Raw genomic sequence first — 23,892 nt, 5'->3', positions numbered from 1 at the left:
AGTGATTAAAATTTTTTAATTTTTTTTGTTTTTAAAATTCAGTCTTAATCACAACTCATATGTTACAAGAACATAGGTGACCAGTTTCGGTCATATCACATGACCGTCATCAGACCCATGGCATCCTTCGAAGATGGTAGGTGGAGCACTCTTCTCAGCTGCTGTGATGTCGAACAGGTCACCTACGTTCTTGTAGCATACATGGTGTGATTAAGACTGAATTTTAAAAACATAAAAATTTACAAAATGATTAGTACTAAAACCATGCCATTAAACTTTGGTTGCTAGACAAATTACAAATTTAAAAGCTGTCAATTCATCAAAATTTCTAGGGATTTCAATAAAAAGCTTAAATTTTAACCATCACAGAGAAAATTACATTTTTGCAAACACCCAGAAAATGCAACAAATCTACTGAAGACACTGTTTACAGACACTTCCCGGTCCAACATCTTATGCAGTACTTCTTCACAGTGTAGGATCATTACCCGATAGGACTGACAGAGGACACTGAAAAAGTTAAAGGACGGCAGCCCATTTCATATTATCACGAAATAAGTGACAGAGAGTGATGGATATGATAAGCAAGTTGGGGTGGCGGGGTGGGGGGAAAAAAGGCGGGGGGGGGGGGGGGGTGTCTTCTTTAATTGTAGTGAGATATTTTCGTAACATTTTAATCTACAACTTCATATTTCAAATGCCAAAATATTTTGTTCATTCTCATCTACATACACAAAATCACCAACGTCATAAAATAAGAGAAATCATTGCTCACATGGAAAAGTGTGTGTGTGTTCATTTTTGAGTGTGGAACAGCAAAGAAGTAATCTGAAAATGGTTTTATGAACCCACTGCAAACACCTACCGTATTTACTCGAATCTAAGCCGCACCTGAAAAATGAGACTCGAAATAAAGGAAAAAAAAATTCCCGAATCTAAGCCGCACCTGAAATTTGAGACTCGGAATTCAAGGGGAGAGAAAAGTTTTAGGCCGCACCTCCAAATCGAAACAAAGTTGGTCCATTGTAATATGAGACACAATTTAGGTCGAATGAATGACGATACAGCTACAGTAGTTTGGTTTGAGTCGTAAGCTTAGCAGTTAAGCTTTACCAGGTAGCCATTGCTATGCGTCAGGCGCTCCGTCCGTATTTATACGGGTACCCCTCCTTTTTCACGTGCTTCGGCTGGTATGAATCGATTGTTTATTTTGCTTTGATTTGATAAGTGCCGTTTTCTTTGTTATAGGTGTTTGCGTCACTCTTAAGCTGAAAATGCATTACTGCACTGTGTCATGCATTGTTTGTCGCATTCTGATAGTGCGTGTTTACGGCCTGTCGCGGCTCGCGGCATGGCTTGCTTTTGCGCGCGCTACCGCCGCGTACAAAAAAGAGAGAGAGAGAGAGAGAGAGAGAGAGAGAGAGAGAGAGAGAGAGGAATCGTCTCATTAGTGAAACAATGGCAAGAGACGTTACTTACACTGCTGCTTTCTTTGATAATGATCAACAAGAATCAAATAATAGACTGCGTATGATGGAACATGTTCTGAACGAGAGTTAGGCGAAAATTTTCTCCGTTTGAAAATCTTTGCGGCCGCTTCTTTATTACATCAAATTCTGCACAGAAATTTGAGTCATCTTAGATTTAAAAATCTAGTCACTTGCCGTGCTTCATTTCTGACTGTATCACTATTAGGCATAAGAATAATACGAATATAAACATGACACGATACGTATATTCTTCCACGTTTGCTGTTGTCTCACTCTAGTTTCGTAGTTTATTAGGCAGAAGGATTTAAATGAGATAGCAGCAAACACGAAAGAATACAAGGCAAAATGTTTAATTCTTATTATTCTTATGGTGAAGAGAATACTGTATGTGATTCAAATTTCATTAGGTTCCTATTAGCAACCATCTCTTCTCACAGATAGGAAAAAATTCAGAACATAGAGTTGGCCATATTGACAAACATCCCAAACAGTCTCGCCAGTCAGATTTTCGTAGTACACTGAAATTGTGCTACATTCGAAGATGAACAACACGGAATTTGTATTTACTTCGTTGGATAATGTATGAAAATGCAGTGGTCGAAACTCGCAGCGGAGAAAAAACGCTCGTCTTCCACTTTTTTTAAAAAAAATTATTTACTGACGCAGAGGTTTTGGCGCCAGTATTTATCTTTGTGCCTACAAAGCATGCCCGCGTAGCGCTACATATATTCGACGGCAGAAGTTAGTTGTGGTGGCACGTACCAACATTTTTCATAACTTCCGCTTGCTTTGCACTCGATTCTAAGCCGCAGGCGGTTTTTTGGATTACGAAAACCGGAAAAAAAGTGCGGCTTAGATTCGAGTAAATACGGTATGTGTGAATTGCTTAGTAATTGTGCAGCTGCTGATATACGTGCCAGTTAACCTCTCACTGTCTCAGCTATGCAGTGGGTGATTACTTTCACTTCTTCCATTGCAAACAGTATAATAAAAAATTCATCATACAATTAGTCAGAAATGTTCAAGACTTTTCAAAAAGTACAGGTGATCTAACGTCGTGAGACTATGGACATAGCACTGCCTGGCATCTGGGTGCATACCTTGTGGAGGGCCAGCATCTTCAGCAGCTCTTTTTTCACAATCATGAACACGCCCATCCTCTTCAGCAACTCTTTCTTCTCTCTGGTCAGCAGGGTAATCTCGTTCTGCAGTCTGCAGTCATCTGTCGACAGTGACTCGTCAGCCCACATGAAATTTTCCTGCAAGTTTTGCAGCTCCCTGTTAATCTGGGCTGCCTTCTTCCGCTGCTCCTTATTCTCCCTGATGAGCCATGCCTTTATGTCTTGCAGCTTTGTAGATGTTGTGGCAAGCGAGGTGTCTATCGTTTGCATTCGTGTGTCTAAGTGGGACCTCATGCTCTCCACTCTCGTATACCCGGCCAGCATCAGCTCGTCTGCGTCAGGGAAACTTTGCTCTGGCTTTGAGTCTGACACTGGAAGAGAGAAAATCAAATAACAAGAATGGAGGAATGCAAAGATCTTCTTTTCTGATGACCCGAAGCTAGAAACAGGCCAATACCCTCAATGAACTGATTACATCAAGGTACATAAAGGTTCCACAAAGAGACAAGGAAAGAAAGTTCCACCACACACACACACACACACACACACACACACACACACACACACACACACACACACACACAAACAAACAAACAAACAAAGCAGCCCGATTTCAACCTGTAGTGAGAGCAAGAGCTTCGTGCTGTACAAAATGTGAAAATTTGAAGAACATTTCTATACAAAAATTTGTCATTTATATATGGAAAGTAGCAGACTTTGTACACCTAGAAGAAGCGCTTGCTGATACATGTGGCCTAAAAAAGTATTATTGTTGAACATTAATACTGCACGACTCAGTCATTTTTTATTTGATTAGCTAAAAACAGATCAGCCAGAACATTATGACCACCTACCTAATAGCGGACCTTTGGCACAGATAAAAGTGGCAACGTGGAGGCAACGAGGCCTTGTAGATCACTGAAGGGAGCTGGCACAACATCTGCACACACAAGTCACGTTATTACCTTAAATTCTGGGGAGGGAGGTGATTAGCTCTGATGCCATATTCAATCATATCTCAGATGTGTTTGATCGTGTTCAGATCTGGTGAGTTGTGGGACCAGCACATCAGTCACTTGCCACTGTGTTTCTTGAACTGCTTCATCACACTCCTAGCCTTGTGACATGGTGCATTATCTTGTTGAAAAATAACACCGTTGTCAGGAAAAACGACCATCATGAAGCGGTGTACGTAGTCTTCAGTCAGTGTACGATACTCCTTGGCCGCCATGGTGCCTTACATGAGCTTCACTAGACCCATGCATGTTAACGTGAATGTTCCTCAGAGCATAATGAAACAGGGTGTCTACATGGACAAGGAAAAATAGTTCCCAGATTTTTCCCGGATTTCCCGGTTGAAAATACACTTTCTCCCAGGTGAAAATACACTTTTTCCCTGGTAAGTGACAGTATACTTTTTCTCGGCACTTACCAATCCTTTTAAGGTTTATGGTTTTATACACCAGTGTAGAATTTCCCAGCACTTAAGAAAATGAAACTCAGAGGAAAAAACACGTTTTGAAAAGATCTTTGATGTGCAGCAACATATACACTGCATATTTCCGTGTTACGAAGGTATAAATTCGAATTCCACCAAACACCGCATGTTACTTTCCGAAGCATTAAAATCGAGATTGCGACGCGCTTTTGTAAGCCAGTCACAGCTCATGTCACCTAATCCCACCAGCTGATGACAGCATTTGACACGTGATGTAGTCAGCCAATAGCAAGAGCACTTTTCAGTAGCGCGAACACACAAATAAGAAAAATTAATGGCTTAAATTAATGTACAATTGTTGCTACAAGAAAAGCAAAGCTATCACATATAATATTGGTCTCTAAGATTAATAAGCTGCAAGAGAAGCTAAGCTTCCACATATATTGTTGATCTTTTTTGCGTGTCATACATCACATAAATGTGCCAGTAAAATTTTTTAATAACGACGTAAATGTCTGATCTTCTGGGCTCGTCCCCAAAGAGTTGATTTTTAAACCAGAGTCAAATGCTCGGTGATTTAAGAAATTCATCGTACACTCTCTCACACAGCTTATCTTACATAAAAGGAAATTTACTTTGACAGTAACGCTTTTCAAAGCAATAATCGCAATATTTTTCCGTGACCTACTAGAAAGGTACGTTTCAGCAGTTGCCAGAGAGCGCCAGATAACAGGCGTCACTGCACTTGCGCAGCTACGATGATGCAGGAAGCCTGCATGTTCGTACGTGTGAAACATTAAAAGATCTTGCATTAAAACTAATCTAATGTAAAAAACTGTCACATCACGCTCATTGGAGGCAATTTGTTGTTAAGAAGCACTGCACAGTTTTCCTAAAGCCTTTGACACACTTTGCTGCTGGCAGACGCTTCTATGACCACTGTGTTCTGTTGTTGTATATTGCGCATTTTCTTTACGACTTAAGTTTTATTTTCGTTTTTTTCTCTCGTTCATGTTTTGTTGCTGCAGTATTATTCTGCAAAAACAGGATACAGTAAATTTTTATGTTAGAGTATTGGTTCTTACCAGTCAAAATCACAAAAATTTAACTGAAAACTAAAACAATGAAAAATTCCCGGGACTCAAAAAGATTCCCAGGTTTTTCCTGGATGAAAAATTCCTCCTGGCTCGTAGACACCCCGTGGAACCACTGCCACAATAAAACATTCTCAGTTTTCAATCTGTTTCAATTCGAGTAAAATCCTCAAGCTTACGATGAACAACTCCACCATCGTTGTCAGGAGTTCACTGACTGCCAGGGCTGCTACGGTTTCTTGTTTATATAGGCAAGATGACATCATCAGCAGCCAATCAGATACACCCAATGTGGCACGCATAAGCTGACCGAGGCAGCTAGCGGAGCTATTGCCCGTGGCAGCACTGGTGACATCAGGTGGCGCCAGGGGCAGGCGCCACATTTAAACTGCCGCTCCCGCATCGTGCATCTGTCTTTGCTTTCTTTCGATGTCCAACACCAGCCCCCATGTGGCAGCATGTATATCGGACAAACAATTTGCAGGTTGAGGAGCGTTGTGCTGAGCACAAGCGTTATATAAAACAAAGGGAGCTTGACAAGTCTGCAAAAGCGGAGCATTGCCTAGAAAACGGACATAAAATACAATTCGAAAATACAAAAGTGTTGGCTTGTGCATCTACATATTGGGACTCTGTTGTAAAGGAAGAGGCTGAGATTCGTTTAAACAAAAATAATTTCAATAGGGACCAGGGGTACACACTCAGCAGGGCATGGGGTCGGGGTTTGGACATCGAAAGAAAGCAAAGATAGATGCGCGACGCTGAAGCAGCAGTTTCAAATGTGGCACCTGCCCCTGGTGCCACCTGATGTCACCAGTGCTGCCACGGGCAATAGCTCCGCTAGCTGCCCAGGTCGACTTATGCGCCACACTGGGTCTATCTGATTGGCTGCTGATGATGGCATCATGTCCATCTAAGCGAGAAACTGTAGCAGCCCCGGCAGTTAGTGAACCCCTGACGATGATGGTGGAGTTGGTCATCGAAAGCTCGAGGATTTTATTCAAATTGACATGGCTTGAAAACTGAGAACGTTTTATTCGTGTGTGCCATCGCAAAAGACTCCAAGGACATGGAGCCACTTCCAGCTTGTCTCTGCCCCGCAGTACAGGTATCAAGGAGCTGCTCACCTGGAAGACAACGAATTTGTGCCCTCCCATCGGCATGACGAAGAAGGTATAAGGACTCATCAGACCATGCAATGTTCTGGCACAGTGCCAATGGTCATGTGCCCATTACAGTCTTAATTTCCAGTGTTGTGGTATTAACACTGGCTCGTGCATGAGTCACAGGCTGCATAGACCCATCATCAGGAGTATTTGATGCACTGTGTGTTCGGACACACCAGTACTCTCCCCAGCTTTAAAGTCTGATGTTAGTTTCGACACAGTTCACTACTTGTCCTGTTTTACTGGTTATCCCAGCCTATGATGTCCGACTTCTGCAATGAAGGGTGGCCACCAAATCTGGACATTGTTTCACCTTGGTTTTGCCATGTGTTGAAGGATACTCACCACAGCACTCCACAAACACCCACCAAGCCAACCAGTTTTTGAAATGCTCATGCCAAGCCTCTGGACCATCATAATCTGCCCTCAGTCAAACTCTGACAGATCATGTACCTTCTCCATTCTATGCACAGACAGCACATTCACTAATTCTACATGCACCATGCGTGTGTGACTAGCAGTCATTCCATGCCAGGTGATACTGCTATTGCCTGGACTGGTTTATATCAAAAGTAAAAAGGTGGGTATAATGTCTTGGCAGGTCAGTGTCTCGTTATTTAAGAAGTATGCTTTTTTGCTTATATGTTTTTATATCTCTCTACTACTGCCTTTGTGCAGTTTATAGTATGGTTTGATCCCCTACTGCAAAATTCTGCTTTGAGTTTATTTCCACCTCGGTAACAGTAAACTATGCGTAGCTTTGCTCACATGATCACAGATGAGGCTGGTAGACTATAGTTAGTAATATTTTTTTGTAATGTCTGTAATGGATTGGTAAATATACTCAATGTGGTGCAGACAGAAATGCCAACACTTTAAACAGATTTCCGGAAAAAAATAATTAATTAACAAAAGATACTTACTGGTGATCAACAGCAGCTATACAACTTTTACCTGGAACAAAATCAATATCACATTCAGTAACACAATTAAAGCATTAAATATATGTTTAACTAAATCACTTTTAGAACACACTGCAAGGCAATACCAAAGGATTTAAGTGACTATGACAATTTTATATGAAGGGATAGATTGCTACTCAGCATACAGCGGACACACCGAGTTGCATATAGGCACAACGAAAAGATGGTCGAACTCTCCCTGCAATATATCCTACGTACCAGCAACTTTCCTGGCCTCAACCTTTGTTAGTCATTGTCCTACACCCACCTATCCCATGCCCTGATCTCACTCCAGCACTACATAGCCCTCTATTCCACCAATGCACCCACACTCCTTTTACTTCTCCACTTTTCTACTGCACCCCCCCCCCCCCTCCAACCAGCCTACCCTCTCTCCCTATCTCGTCCCTATGCTCCCACAAGAAGCACTTTACCGTCCCTGCCCCCACTGACACCAGCGCCCTCCTTACCCCCGCACTGCACCTACCATTGTACCTGCTGCTCAGAGGCTGACCTCGGCAGCCAGAGACGTGCAACAAAAAAATGTCTGTAACAAAGATTTTTTTTTTTAAGTTATCTGTCCATTCCCCAGAGGTTCCCCACATATTAGGTAACACTCTTTATACTCATTAGTTCCACTCCATTCAGTAGATAACATACATAGCTAGAATAATACAAAAGGTGAGTTCTTCCTGCTTTCTCTGTATTTTTATAAAGATCTCGATTTAGATGGAAATTGTTCCTTATTTTAATATTTAACATTGAAATAAGATAAAGATATTTATTTATTTTTTCAGAGGATTGTGTATGAAGTAGTCTTGTACCTAGAGGATAGAGTACCTAGGAAGACACAATATTTCATGGTCAGTACTCAGTCTACAGGCCAATTTCAAAATCAAATGAAAGAATGCAAACTACAGGCAACAAAGAACATTTTCTACAGCTTTTTGTTGTTAGTTATGTGAGTGTGTTTTCCACAGCATTTGTCAATATTTCGCATTCTGCACACTTATAAGTGCTGTATGATACATTACCTCTATTGGGAATATACAGCTGATTCTCCAGGTAAAGAATTATATGGTCAGTAAAATGGTGTGTATTTTACAACTGTTTATAATGAAAAGGATAGATTGCTACTCACTATGTAGTGGACCTCCTTCTGAATTAGACAACATACAAGGGGCGTTTGAAAATTCTGTGCAAAGCCCAAGAGATGGCACCACCAGCGCGTATCGAGGTCATATTTAGTTAGTAGCATCTTTATAAAGAATGCACACCAAGTTTCAGCCATATTGGTCTATTTCTTTGTGTTTGGCATTTGTGTGAATCAAGGAAGTCGAGCGATTGTCAAAAAATGGACAAAAAAAGAATCTCGTGTGGTGATTAAATACTACTTTACGAAAGGCAAAATGCCTCAGGAGACTAAAGAGAAGCTTGATAAACATTACGGTGACTCTGCACCTTTGATTAGAACATTTTATAAGTGGTTTCAAAATTTTTGGAATGGCCATATGGGCACAAGTGGTGCTGAATGTTCTGGACGCCCTGTGGAGGTTACAACTCCGGACATCATTGATAAAATCCACGATATGGTGATGGATGACATAAGAGTTAAGGTGCGTGAGATTGCTAGTACTGTGGGCATCTCGAATGAACGAGTACATAATATTTTGCATAAACATTTGGATGTGAGAAAGCTAGCCACAAGAGGGCTTCCGCAATTGCTCATGCTTGACCAAAAACGGAATCATGTGAAGTGTTGCAAGGCTGGTTTGCTGCTGCTCAGGAAGAATCCACAGGACTTTCGTCACTGTGGATGAAACGTGGAGACCAAACAACAATCTAAACAATGGGTTACCATGGGAGAATCTGCACCAAAAAAGGTGAAGACCATTCCTTCGGCCGGAAAGGTTATGGTGACTGTCTTTTGGGATTCACAAGGGATAATCCTTGTCGACTATCTGGAAAAGGGTAAAACTATTACAGGTGCATATTATTCATTCTTATTGGACCATTTGAAAACCGAGCTGCAGGAAAAACGGCAGCGATTGGACCGCAAAAAAAGTCCTTTTCCATCACGACAATGCACTAGCACACACCTCAACAGTTGTAGTCGCAAAATTAATGGAAATAAGATTCCAACTCATTTCACATCCCCCTGTTCTCCAGACTTGGCTACCTCGGACTACTATTTGTTCCCCAATTTGAAGAAATGGCTGGTGGGACAAAGATTTCATTCAAAGGAGGAGGTGATTGCAGCAACTAATAGCTATTTTGCAGACACAATTCCTATTATTCGGAAGGGAAAAACAAATTAGAACAGCGTTGGATGAAGTGTATAAGTCTAAAAGGAGACAATGTTGAAAAATAAAAAGGTTTACCCCAAACACATAAGAAGTTTTTATTTTTGCACTGACTTTTCAAATGCCCCTCACACACACACAAATTCACAGAACACAGCTCTCTCTCTCTCTCTCTCTCTCTCAAACACACACACACACACACACACACACACACACACACACACACACACGACTACCGACCTACTATAAATATAAACCCCTCCAAGTTATAGAAGTGTCATCTGACAACTAATTTGTGCTGTGTGTGGTTCATGTTCACACCATTTCTTATTTTACATCTTGTTTTTACCATACTGCCACCTTGTTATGTTAATTTTCAATTACTAGTGTCACTGAACTGCTGCCTTGCATGTCTGTGAGCGGCAGCAGCAGCAGCAGCAGCAGCAGCAGCGCTTTTCGATATAGGCCCTGCCGTATTATATTTGCTGGGCTGCTATTACTTCCTGGTCGTCATGTGTTGCGAGTTAGTTCGGTCCTGGCAGTGTTTCAGTTGGCACACGGCACAAGTTCAGTCAGGAATGGCAGCAGTTGAGGTCTGGACCGCCATGACTTGCCTGACTGTTGCCAACACACATTATTGGAGTGAGGACGACTTTGGTTGGTCGTCGGTCGGTTGTCTTGCCAGACAACGTGTATTTGGCTGGCGTTCACTTATGGGTTGGCTGTGTGTGCCAACTCGTGATTCATCCCTGTTATTGTACAGGCACTGCCGTTGCATTGTCTAGTTCTTTGTGTAAGAGTTCGTGAAACTGTTTGAAGTTTGTGTGATTGACTGACAAGTTATTTTTAATGTTGTCGGCGTACTGGCTCTGTCAAGTTGGTCAGTCGGCATGGAGCAGCGAGGAATTCTCGGCGGGGCATAGTTTGGTCGGGGGCCCGCTGGCAGTCTCTACGCACTGTCTGTGTGTGTGTGGCGCTGTTCCCATTGCTACAAGGTCCGCGGGTCACCGACCCTGGACATGAAAGTTTAGTTTTGATTTAACTTACCAGCAAGTCAAGACTATTCACATTGTGTTGTTCGGAGTTCGTTCTTGGCTGTTGGGATATTCCCACGAGCAACAACATTGTTTTCAAGTTGCAAAATTCTTGCCACCCTCTGGTGGAGTTTCACTGTATTTGGTTATTTGAATTAATTGAAGTGCACAAGCGAAATCTTCTGCCTTGTGGCCGTTAACATTCCAGTTACCTGCCCTGGCCGTTGACGTAAATTTCAGGCAGTGTGGTACCTCACCGTGTTGTTGCTGTCCAGCATGGTGTGTAGTTTGACAGCTCCGTGTATGATTGGTTGTTGGCACCAATATCTTCTACGTTGTTCTGTTCAACTCCCTGTTGTGCCCTGGTCAGGTGAAGTGGAAGTTATCTTGTCGGTGGGGTCCGCTGACTGTCGGTCTGTCATCAGATTTAATGGTTGGCCCGAGTGCTTGTCTCACCTAAGTGAACGTTAGTGTTTGAATTGTAGGCTGACCCTCGAACATCTGGGCGCCCTTGTGTGTACTGACTTATTTTTTTTAATTTGTTCTTGTGTTGGTACTTGTATGGCTTCTAGCTGGTTTTGTGTTTAAAATTAGAGTTGTTTTACTCTTAAGAGCTTCAGCCTAGCTTAAAGTGCTGTTTCACGTAAGCCCTTTGACATTAATTTTTAATTCTTCGGCCTTCAGCCGATTTGAATTTAACTTGTTTATTCAGCCTAACTAAAGAACTGTTTTAAGATAAGGCTTGCCTTTTAAATTTGTAATTATGCTTGCGTTTTAAGTTATTGGCCTTCAGCCGTTTTTAAATTAAAGTGGCTTTCAGCCAGTAATTAAGTCCCAAAGATTAAAGCTGTGTATTTAAAAAAAATTTTTGGGCTCTTGTAATGTTTGATCAAATAATAAAGTTGTATGTTGGAATGTAACTGACAGCCCTTATTTTGGCGCCTTTCCACAATTTATTCTATCTGTCCTGTCCTGAGAGTTAAGCAGGGCATTTCATAATGACTGCTAGTCAGATACACTCATGGCGCACGTAGTATAAATGAGTGTGCTGCCCATTTGTAGAATGGACAGCGCAATCTACCTGAGTTTGACCGATGGCACACTGTAATGGCCCAGAGGCTCGGCATGAGCATCCTGGAAACTGCACGACTTATGGATTGCTCAAGGAGTGGCATGGCAAAACCAAGGTGAATCCATGTCCAGAAACCATGACGTTGGGAGGCCACCCCTAATTACGGTTCTCTGATGACGTACGCTGGGCAGACGGGTAAAACAGGGCAGATGGAAAATTATGGTGAGACCAACATCAGACTTTAATGCTGGGCAGTGTACAGGGGGTCTGAGCACACAGTGCACCAAATACTCCTAACAATAGACCTCTGCAGCCAATGACTCTTGCATGAGCCAATGTTAACAAATGACATTGGCAAATATGACTGAAATGAGCAAGTGACCATTGGCACTGGGCATTGACACAGCAATAGATCGCTGTATGGTCTGATGAATCCAGATACCTTTATCATCATGCTCATGGGAAGGAGCAAATCTGTAATCTTTCAGGGCAACTGCTCCTTGACACCTATACTGCACGACAGAGACAAGCTGGTAGTGGCTCCATTATGGTCTAGGGAACATTCACGTCAGCATCCATGGGTCCAGTGGAGCTCGTGCAAGGTACCATGATGACCAAGCAGTATTGTACACTGGTTCCAGACCACATATACCCCTTCATGACGATCATCTTTCCCGACGACAGTGGCATTTTTCAACAATATAAAGCAAGACGTCACAAGGCCGAGAGTGTCACGGAGCAGTTCAACAAACACAGTAGTGAGTTCCAATTGATGTGCTGGCCCCACAAGTCACCTTATCTGAATCCAATCTAACACATCTGGAATGTGATTGAACATGGCGTCAGAGCTCATTGGCCCCTCCTCCCCAAAAGTACGGGAATTACGTGAGTTGTGTGTGCAGATGTTGTGCCAACTCCCTCCAGCGACATACCAAGGCCTCACTGCTTCTGTGCCACGATGTGTCGCCACTGTTATCTGTGGCGAAGGTAGACATACTGGCTATTAGGTAGGTGGTCATTATGTTCTGGTTGATCAGTGTATGTCGCATAATTCAGAAAGGCCTTTGGTTGACAGCTCACTTGTTTAGTAGTATTTTTCTTTTCCCTTTCTGTGACTCATCTCCACTATATAGTGAGCAACAATCTATCCTTTTCATTATACTGTCTTTATTCCATCCTCAATTGTTTTAAAACTTTTTATAACATGTTGGAAGTTCAGCCTTACTTTGTCAGTCAACCACCATCTTGTACTTTGAAACAGAAGGGCTTTTACCACAGAAGGTGAAATGGAAATTTGTATTAGTTTCCAATAAGTTCAATTTCAAAATGTTTTTAACTTTTAACTGGATTTTTTATAAAACTTCTGCTTGGTTTTATTCCACTTACTGATTATTTGCGTCCAGTAGAATACTAATGTAACAGATAGACTAAGAAAGACAATATGCTATAAGGGTTCTTGCGGACTTTGGTTATTAACATATAAATTAAATAACTTATTATGCCTATTTTTATTCACTGCTTTCACATGACAACATATTTTGGGGTAATTCATTATTAAGGAAGAAAGTAGTCTCCCCCCTCCCCTATTTGTTTTAAAAGAAAAACCAACCTAACTTATTTCCACTATCACTAGATTTAGATTATTTTTGAAGGTATTACCAAGAGCCTAAGTAAAGAAAACTAATGTCTGAGAAAAAGGGAGATGTGAGTGGTGCAAACGTAATGTCCCTCATGTGGAAAAGTATTGTTGAACTGGCCTCGAAAGTGAAAACACACAATAATACAAACTGAAGAGCACCACTGGCATATCTACTTCCATGTAATGATTTGAATGGCACCAACTATTCACGAGATGTAAAGAGCATAACAAGATCTAAGCAATATTAGACTGTGCTGTAAGCATGTTCCACACCACAGCAGTAGCTTTGAAACTCTGCCTAAAACTAAAACACTCAAGAACTAATTTCAACCTGTTATCACCTTTCTGCAATTACAATAGTGTGCTTGGTGAATGTATAAACAAACATTTGGAATAAAAATTAAAGTCACCAACATCTACTAAAAATTTGTGCATTTCACCTAACGAAAGATTTTCGATTTAGAAGAAACCATCATATTTTTCATGTCACAAGTGACATTAGTATGTTATTGGTTGCAAATTGGTTACCAGTACTACACATTAAATTTTAGCATGTTATACAGCTAACACAGCATTTACATTGCAATCGTACAGTGGTAATTAACGAGCTACGTAAACATACTGTTTTGAGGCAATGTCACACTAAGAACATCTAAAAAACTCATTGTTTTTGACAGTTTACTGACCAAGACTGTTTCTGATTCAAACATCATTACAGTCAATCAATCTGATAGACATACGAATAACTTCATGTTATAACATTCCTTTCATTCTTGCACTGAATGGCATTTTTTTTAATGACAGCTAAATGTCCTACTGATCCCATTTGTATTTAAAACAGGTAGTCTGGCTTTTAGGGCAAATTGTACACCTACATATAATGCTGAGACCACCTTTCCTATTTTTGGACTTGGTAACCCCAGTCATGGCAGGAATAGTGTTCACTGTGCGGGCAGAACATGGAAGAAAGCATTGCTTTTCATACTGGCTGGTAATTTCACTCCACAAGAAAACAATTCCTGTGAATTAGTTACTACATGAAAAAACTAAGTAGATATTTGGTGCACCTGCTGATGGGATCGAACATAAAGGCATTCCCTATTTACAGTTACTGCACCAGGTGTCAACATAGTTTGCACATACAGTATTTGCTGTTATCCTTTGATTTTTGGCAGACAGAGATTTTTTTCAAAGCCTTATATAATTATTCCACATTTCGAAGCCACCTATCTCAAATAGTCTTTGCATTTTGTGAAGTTTTGGTCAAAGAATTATTCAAAGGCAATCCAGTTATGGAAATGATACTGAAGTAAACAGGGTTATTCTAAATGATGGACCCATTTTCAAAAATTCATATGTATTTAAGTACAAATCCAAAACAAACCAGCTTTGTACCAATGAAAAGACGAAGTTTCAAAGTTTTTGGTGGGTGGCGGTGAGCAGGCGGTGATTGTTCCTCCGAAGCGGCTGGTACAGTTAGCGCGGCAATAGGGGAGTCATTCTGTTTCACTGTCAGTTGTGAGTGAGATGGTGACTGCAGAGCACAAGGTTTTCTGCATTCTTGAGTTCGCAAAAAGTGAATCGCAAATTGCAGTGCAACAAGCATTTTGTACCAAATATTCGGGATTCAACCACCAACTCGCAAAAGCATTAGCCATTGGTTTAAGCAATTTAAACAGACTGGGAGTGTGTGCAAAGGAAAGAGCACAGGCCGAATGCACGTGTCAGATGCTGATGTCCAACGAATTCAAGAAAGTTTTGATCGCAGTCCCAGTAAGTCTACCAATACAGCCAATTGAATACTTTGAATGCCCCATCCAAATATATGGAAAGTTCTGAGAAGGCATTTGCTGTACAAGCCCTACTGATTACAACTTGAGCAAGCTCTCAACCCCAATAACAAAGAGAAGCGTCTCGCATTTTGTGGTTATGTGCTAGCAGAGATGGAGGATGACGCATTTCTACAGCGTGTAATTTTTAGCAATGAGCAACATTCCACGAAGGTCAACAGACACAATGTTGAACTGTAACAGGTATCATGTACTTTGACATGTTGGAACAATTGCTGTTCCCTCGACTTATGGAAGATTCCCTGGACTTCATTTTCCTCCAGCATGGTGCTCCACCTCACTGGCACTGTGGTGTACAAGGTTTTTTTGAATGACTCCCTTCCTCAGAACTGGATCACAGGGGACTTGAGGACCTGGCTCTGCACTTCTGGCCACCGAGATCTCCTGATCTCTCATCCTGCGACTATTTCTTATCGGGTTCTGTGAGGGAAGATGTTTACATCCTGCCTCTATCGACCACTCTGAACGAGTTGCGGAACTGGATCACTGTTGCCTTGCACTCGGGAACAGCAGATATGCTTAGGCATGTGTGGGACGAGTTTGGCTACCATGTCGATATTTTTCTGTGCAGCCAATGGTGGCCACACTGAACATTTATAACATTTATCAAATTTTTAATTATTAAATAATTATTAAAAAGTAATTAATTACAAATTATTAAAGTGATATCAAGCATTATGAAAAAATACTTTGTAAAGAGTTTCTCTTTTCATTGGTATAAAGCTTGATCATTTTAGATTTGTACTTGAATAAATACGACGTTTTGAAAATGGGTCCATCATTTAGAATAATCCTGTACTTTCTTGTACTGGAATACTTGTAATACATTAACATATATATCAAATCCTCTTCAATATCTTCTACAATGAAGTCGAAAACAGTAATAATGAAATAAAGGGAATTTGCACCTGTTCGATTCTCCATCTACATCCACGCTCATGAATTCCTCCATTCTCTTAAATAAATTCAGTTGTGTCAGAAAGTGTACCTGATACAATTTGTCAGTACGGTAGTGCGTTTGCCGAGACCTCAATTTATTTTCCCAGTCACTGCTGCTACTGTTAAGCGCAGAAGCAAGTTTTCTGTATGGAGCCTTTTTTTTTTTTTAACTTTGAATTTTTATAGTCTGCACTTCACACATTCCACAGGCACTGCTCTGTGTGTTAAGATTAAATGTGTGTTGTAATGACACAAAAAACATGTATTTAAATCTATCAAACTCTATGACACAACACAATTATTATATGTACTCTACTGCAAGAAGTCACGAAGTACTGGTAAGTCATAAGAACATTAACACTAGCCCCGATACAATAGCATTTAGTGGTAGCAGCCCAGAAACAAAATTTTCTTTTATATGTATTGACAAAGCTTGGTATCAGTATTTTTGTGTTTATATCATCATTGTAAAACACATTTCAAATCCAGCATAAATGCAGGTTTAATTCAATAAAATTTTCACGGTCTTCACGAGGTGAATTGGTTTCCTAACGTGACCTACGGAATGGATCCAATTGATTCATCATTAATATTTTAAAGAAAGTAACGAATAGGAAGATTTCAGCTCCTTATGTATTTGAACACTGGAGTCACGTTCTTCAAACTTTCTGCAGTACTACACTAAGTATTCATGAGTTGCAACATAAATTCTGGCTGGACTTGTAAAATATACGAGAGACTCAAAATTTCATGATTTTGAAGCTGTAATTCATTCAAAATGAACTGCATTCATATGAGCATTTTAGCTGTACCACACAGAGTTTACAAGAAATACAACATATCCATGCTATACTTTCTCTGCACAGTAGCTTTACATACAATCATTCACCATTGTTTTTATAACCTTTATTATTTATGTTCTATAGCCTTGAAAAGACCTTGGACAAAGCATACAGAGAAGCTATATGGAAGAACTTAAAATGTTTTTTCTGCCCTGAATACTTTCTTTGACTGATACAAGCTTTTCATAATATGTTTGGGCAACTGCTATACTAGAATGAAACATCTGACAAATTCCCTATTACTCATGAGCTCAAACAAGGATGCATCCTCAAGCAATATTTATTGCTCTATATCTACCAGCCATGCTTTATGTGACATTTTCTGTTAACACTGCAGGAGTGGAACTTGCATAAAGATTTGACAAAAGAAAATTTGATAAGTACAGACAGCATTCTAAAAGTTCACAAGTCTCACTCTGCAGTATGCAAGCGACAATGCTTCTCAAGGTCACATGCCCGCAGAGCTGCAACTGTCTGTAAATTGTTTAAGTATTGCATATAAACAGTTTGTCCTGACCATCAATATCCAAAAAACAAAGTTACTAGAATAGTCAGTTCCTGGAACTGCCTTTCCAGATTTGGTTATCACCATTTCCAAAACATCTGTGGAATAAGTAGATTACTTCCTCTATCTAGGAAGTATATCATCAGTTAATTACTTCATGCGGCACATCTTGCTTTTGGATGCCTTCTACGTTGTATCTACCTGAATAAAGATCAGACGGTATGCACCAAACTGATGGTGTATTGAACAGTAGCTGCTTCTACCCTGGTTTATGGTTGCGAAACTTGGGATGATATATTGCCGTGACTTAAGAATAGAATGCTCAGCCAACAGAAATATACATTATGAACAACAAATGGGATGACTGCATCAAATACTACTGTTCTTGGGAAGGCAAAGATGTGTTGTACAGAGCCACCATTATTGGTCACCAATTCAGGTAGACTGGGCATGTCCAGCCAATGAAAAAATGGAAGATTTCCTCAACAGTTTTTTTAATAGTGAAGTGAGCACATATAGAAGACCCCGTAATGCTCCTCTGAAGTGCTGTAAGGACCAGTTCAGGAACAATCTAATGAGTCTAAAGACTGACCTGAATAACTGGTGGGCTGCAGCAGAGAGAGTAGTGTGTAGCCCACAGCTACTTCAACTGCTGTCTTCCATTTTGAGCAAGAATGTCAGAGGCAGGAAAATGGAAAACATCAGATACGTAAACTCCACCAGCCCCAGCCATTGCCTCCACCCTCTATTATGTGTGATCTATGTGAACGAAACTTTCATGCCAGGATTTGTTTGCTAAGCCATTAAAGGTATCTCCATACCTAAACTGTGATGCAATAAAGGAAATGCAGGAGAAAAATGAAAACTTGAATACGAGTATCAGCTGACAATGATACTTCCAAATAATGGGATACTAACTGCTGCAACTACATACATAATATTCTAACTCTAAACCACATAAAAAGAGAGCACAAACAGTTCTTAACCTCTTTCCACTATGCAGAGGTCAAAATTACAAGGTTCTGTCACTCATCATTCTCCAACATTGTTAAATAAAGAAGTGCAAGAACATGACGTCCTTGAGAATATATAAAACAAAATAAGCAAATCAATAAATTACATGATGAGTTCTTTGTCTCTCCATTTGTAAAGTGCAAGTATAGCAAACACAATTAGCAAATTTTAGTTTCTCTGCTAGAGTAAATTGTCACAGGATATGATACAATGATTGTATCCATTTCTCCCCAAGCGAAGCCAGGATTTGACTTCCGTGGGTTAGAGCGATCTGACAAACGGTCATCATGATATAGTGGACTCGTAATAGAACACAAAACAACAAAATATAAAAATATGTAGACACACACGTGTGTGAGAGATGTGATTATGTATGGCAGTAAATGTTGTTAGAGGTGGCAGTGAGTACTTGCACGTAACTGTTGGCAATCCATGTCTTTCCAAGAAGTGGTATCATTTCAAATAATAATGAATTAGTGAGAGGGGAAAACGGCACAATGATGAGAAGTACATGCAAAAGAATTTCTAATTTGCTCAACACTGACAACACATGTACAGGTTTCACTTCATAGTCCTGTCGATTATGTGCTGTGGTAGAATTAAGGGAGGAAGTTCAGTGTTTTATGTCTCCTCGACAGCTAAGATCATCAGCGACGGAGCTCTACTCCGATTTTTCACTATCAGAGGGGAAGGAAGCAGCTGGGGCCTTCTAAAGGAACCATCCTGGGATTCATCAGGAGTGAACTGGGAAACCACAAGTATATATGTTGGGCCAATTATTGGACACACCGATGGCATCACGGGATTTCCGCATCCCCATACCAACCTGACAAAGACCAACTGGTGGGAAATTCAACATTTTAATAATTTCCAAGCTAGTGAGAAGCACCAATAATCTATAATCCACACATACATACAGGGTTATTACAAATGATTGAAGCGATTTCACAGCTCTACAATAACTTTATTATTTGAGATATTTTCACAATGCTTTGCACACACATACAAAAACTCAAAAAGTTTTTTTAGGCATTCACAAATGTTCGATATGTGCCCCTTTAGTGATTTGGCAGACATCAAGCCGATAATCAAGTTCCTCCCACACTCGGCGCAGCATGTCCCCATCAATGAGTTCGAAAGCATCATCGATGTGAGCTCGCAGTTCTGGCACGTTTCTTGGTAGAGGAGGTTTAAACACTGAATCTTTCACATAACCCCACAGAAAGAAATCGCATTGGGTTAAGTCGGGAGAGCGTGGAGGTTCAACCGTTTCTTCGCTCATTGCAGGCCGACCCGTTGATTTCCCCTTACAGAGGCATCCAGAAGCTTTAAACTGCGCATACCATCGCCGAATGGAGTTAGCAGTTGGTGGATCTTTGTTGAACTTCGTCCTGAAGTGTCGTTGCACTGTTATGACTGACTGATGTGAGTGCATTTCAAGCACGACACACGCTTTCTCGGCTCCTGTCGCCATTTTGTCTCACTGCGCTCTCTAGCGCTCTGGCAGCAGAAACCTGAAGTGCGGCTTCAGCCGATCAAAACTTTATGAGTTTTTCTACGTATCTGTAGTGTGTCGCGACCATATTTCAATGAATGGAGCTACAGTGAATTTATGAAATCGCTTCAATCATTTGTAATAGCCCTGTACACACATACATACTGAATGGAAACTGAATATCAAGGACACACATTTGTCCTCCCAATGGTGGACACTTGTGCGCAGGCTCTGAAGCTGGAGAGGAAAAAAAAGTCTGAATACTATGCCTATAAAATTTACCACAAAAATAAACGGTGTGTGGCTATAACTGAAAATAACATAATCAACATCACAGAGCCATCAAACATGTGAATGCAGAACGCAGAAGCCATGTAGTATTGAAATTTGAGAAAGAAACATGCTTATATGAGTACATATTTACAGGCTGAATCATACTCGTCAAAACCTGACAAATACATATGATGAGAAAGTATAATATTTTCTATAAGAGTGATGGTCTACACCAAACTCATACAACACAAAAAACTGAACTGCCACCACCAACAGTGTACAGCACCAAATAGTGGTGGATGACGGTAACATTGCCCAGTGACACATCTGGTGGAGAAAGTATGAACACTATGCCTCGAGAATATGAGCAAAGGCTAACGAGAATGAAGCATGACAGCTCTACCTACCACACTGTGTAACGTACAATTCATGTACACTGGCTGCACTCTGTCTCTCCGTATGGAGAGGTGCTGCCGGAGCACACATGGCCCAGTCAACTACTCACAGCTGGAGGACAAGGCAGCCCGAATTTGCTGTCGTGTCACAGAACTTTTATGGTGCATACTTACCATCAGCAGACTCCATAGGATTTCTACATAGTGACAGGCATAATAGATATAGACAGTCATTGAATATTCGCATCAATTTTATGGTGAAATTCTTGAATAATGTATCTAAAGTCAGGCTATCCAGGGTCTGAATTCAACACTGAATTTTGCCATGTTGGTCCAGCTCTTTTCAGTGTTGCGCTTATATGTTACATGTATTAAACAAGCTCTCAATAGGCTAAAAAGGAATAAATACATATTGTTGTTGTTGTCCTGTCTCCAGAATGGGCATAAGACATTCCCAAAAATTAACAGCCGCCTAACGCTAGCGATATAGACCTTTGGTTGTATGACTCAACTCTATGATATCTTGCACAGCACATTTTACGTTTCTACTGTAACTTCAAACTTGCTAAACAGCTGTAGTTCTGACATATAGTAGTACTATCCACTGAATTATCACTTTAAGGTATTCGCACTTCTACTGCAGACCCAAAACCACCACAACTTCGAAACAATGTTCCATACACAAGGTGAGAGTGTAGATCACACACAATGCAAAAATGCCGACTGCAATTTAATATCATTCAACAGTCCTTAAACATACATATAGCTACCAAGTTCCGCACACTACAGTCACTTCTTTACGAGGGTGACAATACTGCCTTGGACACCCAATACAACATTGTTTCTATCCGACACACCCATTTACAAGTTTCAGAAGCTTCATAAAAGCAATGGTTCACGGAATTAATATCTGATTACAGTTTGGAATTTGTGGTATGTTCACATCATTCTCTATAAAATGATCGTCAGTGATGGTAAACATATTTGACAAAACAGCAATGTCTTATGAGAGTAATTGTTTGTCCCCTTCATATCGATGATATTTCAACACCAAAAAGTCACCAGTGCAACACCACAGTGCATTTCAACTCTAAAAACTTGACAGCACAATCAAAGAGTAGTTTTAAAATATGTCCACCATAGATCCAGTCTCTCTATAGCAACGTATATTGCAGAGTACAAGTTGCACAGGTTCACCACAACTGAATGCTTAAAGTAACTTGTTAGAGGCACATACCCCCTCTCCCATTGCTCCATATGCAAATGGCACAGAAAAAAAGGGGCCGACTAGCACTGATATAAGATATTCTCCACAAGGTGTAGCACGCAGGCTTACTACCCTCAAAGAATATAATGGAGCAAGAGAGCACCAAAGCCTTTAACACCCCCCCCCCCCCCCAATACACACAGTTTTACCTGCCCTACACAAGGTTGGTATGCAACAGTACCATACTAGCATTTGTAGTAGTAGATTTGACAAATTAAAACTGGCTCTGTGATAATTTCATACCGTAATATGTTCCCAACTAACCCACACACACTCTTGATGCGTGGCAGTATAACTTTTTTAACTAACACCAATTTTCACTGTAGACATGCCTTGATGTGGTGGAAATTAGATATTGATGCTGATGAAATGTTAAACTCCAACCATTAAGTGTTTTATGTCGTACATAGGACATCTAATACTCCCAACAGATCTCAATCTACTACTCGCCTGTAGTGTCCAGGCTTACTACCCTTCAAGAAAGTCTCTGCTATGAATTTCTAACATGTTATTGTCATTCAACATTCCAAAATAGTAAACAACTGAGCAGGGTAATGGTATTTCCATGATGTCACCCTCCAGGAAGCCCTAGATCTACGATATTTCTGAACCGCGGCAAAAGTTTGATAGTTGTGCCACCCCCATCGAGCATCAAAAATTAAAAAAAATTGATTTTTCAGAAACATATTCTCTTTGTAGCATACATATTTCAGAATAGTTTGATACATAAAACAAATATGTTTGAGGAAATTTAAGGCATGTTATTTGTCTTAAGTGTGCCACGCTTCTTCACACAGCATTCTTCTATCGCACTTCACCATACTTCGTTCTGTGGAATTCAAACATGTATATTTTGTAATGGAAGCCATCAACCCTATACTCAGGACAGTGGAAATTAAAATCTATGGTGCCTCTCAACAAGGACAATGTACTTGAGGACAATATTATGGAAATGGAAGAGGATGTAGATGAAGATGAAATGGGAGATACGATACTGCGTGAAGAGTTTGACAGAGCACTGAAAGACCTGAGTCGAAACAAGGCCCCGGGAGTAGATAACATTCCATTAGAACTACTGACGGCCTTGGGAGAGCCAGTCCTGACAAAACTCTACCATCTGGTGAGCAAGATGAGTGAGACAAGCGAAATACCCTCAGACTTCAAGAAGAGTATAATAATTCCATTCCCAAAGAAAGCAGGTGTTGACAGATGTGAAAATTACCAAACTATCAGTTCAATAAGTCACGGCTGCAAAATACTAACACGAATTCTTTACAGACAAATGGAAAAACTGGTAGAAGCTGACCTCGGGGAAGATCAGTTTGGATTCCGTAGAAATATTAAAACACGAGGCAATACTGACCCTACGACTTATCTTAGAAGCTAGATTAAGGAAAGGCAAACCTACATTTCTAGCATTTGTAGACTCAGAGAAAGCTTTTGACTATGTTGACTGGAATACTCTCTTTCAAATTCTGAAGGTGGCAGGGGTATTTACAATTTGTACAGAAACCAGATGGAAGTTTTAAGAGTCGAGGGGCATGAAAGGGAAGCAGTGGTTGGGAAGGGAGTGAGACAGGGTTGTAGCTTCTCCCCGTAAAGCAGTAAAAGAAACAAAAGAAACATCCGGAGTAGGTATTAAAAACCATGGAGAAGAAATAAAAACTTTGAGGTTTGCCGATGACATTGTAATTCTGTCAGAGACAGCGAAGGACTTGGAAGAGAAGTTGAACGGAATGGACAGTGTCATGAAAGGAGGATTTAAGATGAACATCAACAAAAGCAAAACGAGGATAATGGAATGTAGTCGAATTAAGTCGGATGATGCTGAGGGAATTAGATTAGGAAATGAGAGGCTTAAAGTAGTAAAGGAGTTTTGCTATTTGGGGAGCAAAATAACTGATGATGGTTGAAGTAGAGAGGATATAAAATGTAGACTGGCAATGGCAAGGAAAGCGTTTCTCAAGAAGAGGAATTTGTTAACATCGAGTAT

At 40.5% G+C, this 23,892-nt stretch overlaps 1 protein-coding gene across 1 annotated transcript in view; it reads right to left on the bottom strand.

The window, feature by feature from the left end:
• Positions 1 to 23,892, bottom strand: part of LOC126106760 (uncharacterized) — an 89,168-nt gene that overhangs the window by 54,857 nt on the left and 10,419 nt on the right. Inside the window, exon 4 of the mRNA XM_049913133.1 lies at positions 2,591 to 2,982. Coding sequence (XP_049769090.1) covers positions 2,591 to 2,982 — 392 coding nt within the window. The remainder of the gene's footprint in view (positions 1 to 2,590; positions 2,983 to 23,892) is intronic.

This window comes from Schistocerca cancellata, chromosome 10 (genome assembly GCF_023864275.1).
Source record: "Schistocerca cancellata isolate TAMUIC-IGC-003103 chromosome 10, iqSchCanc2.1, whole genome shotgun sequence".
In the NCBI taxonomy this organism is placed as follows: Eukaryota; Metazoa; Arthropoda; class Insecta; order Orthoptera; family Acrididae; genus Schistocerca; species Schistocerca cancellata.
This window is presented reverse-complemented; position numbering and strand designations above follow the sequence as displayed.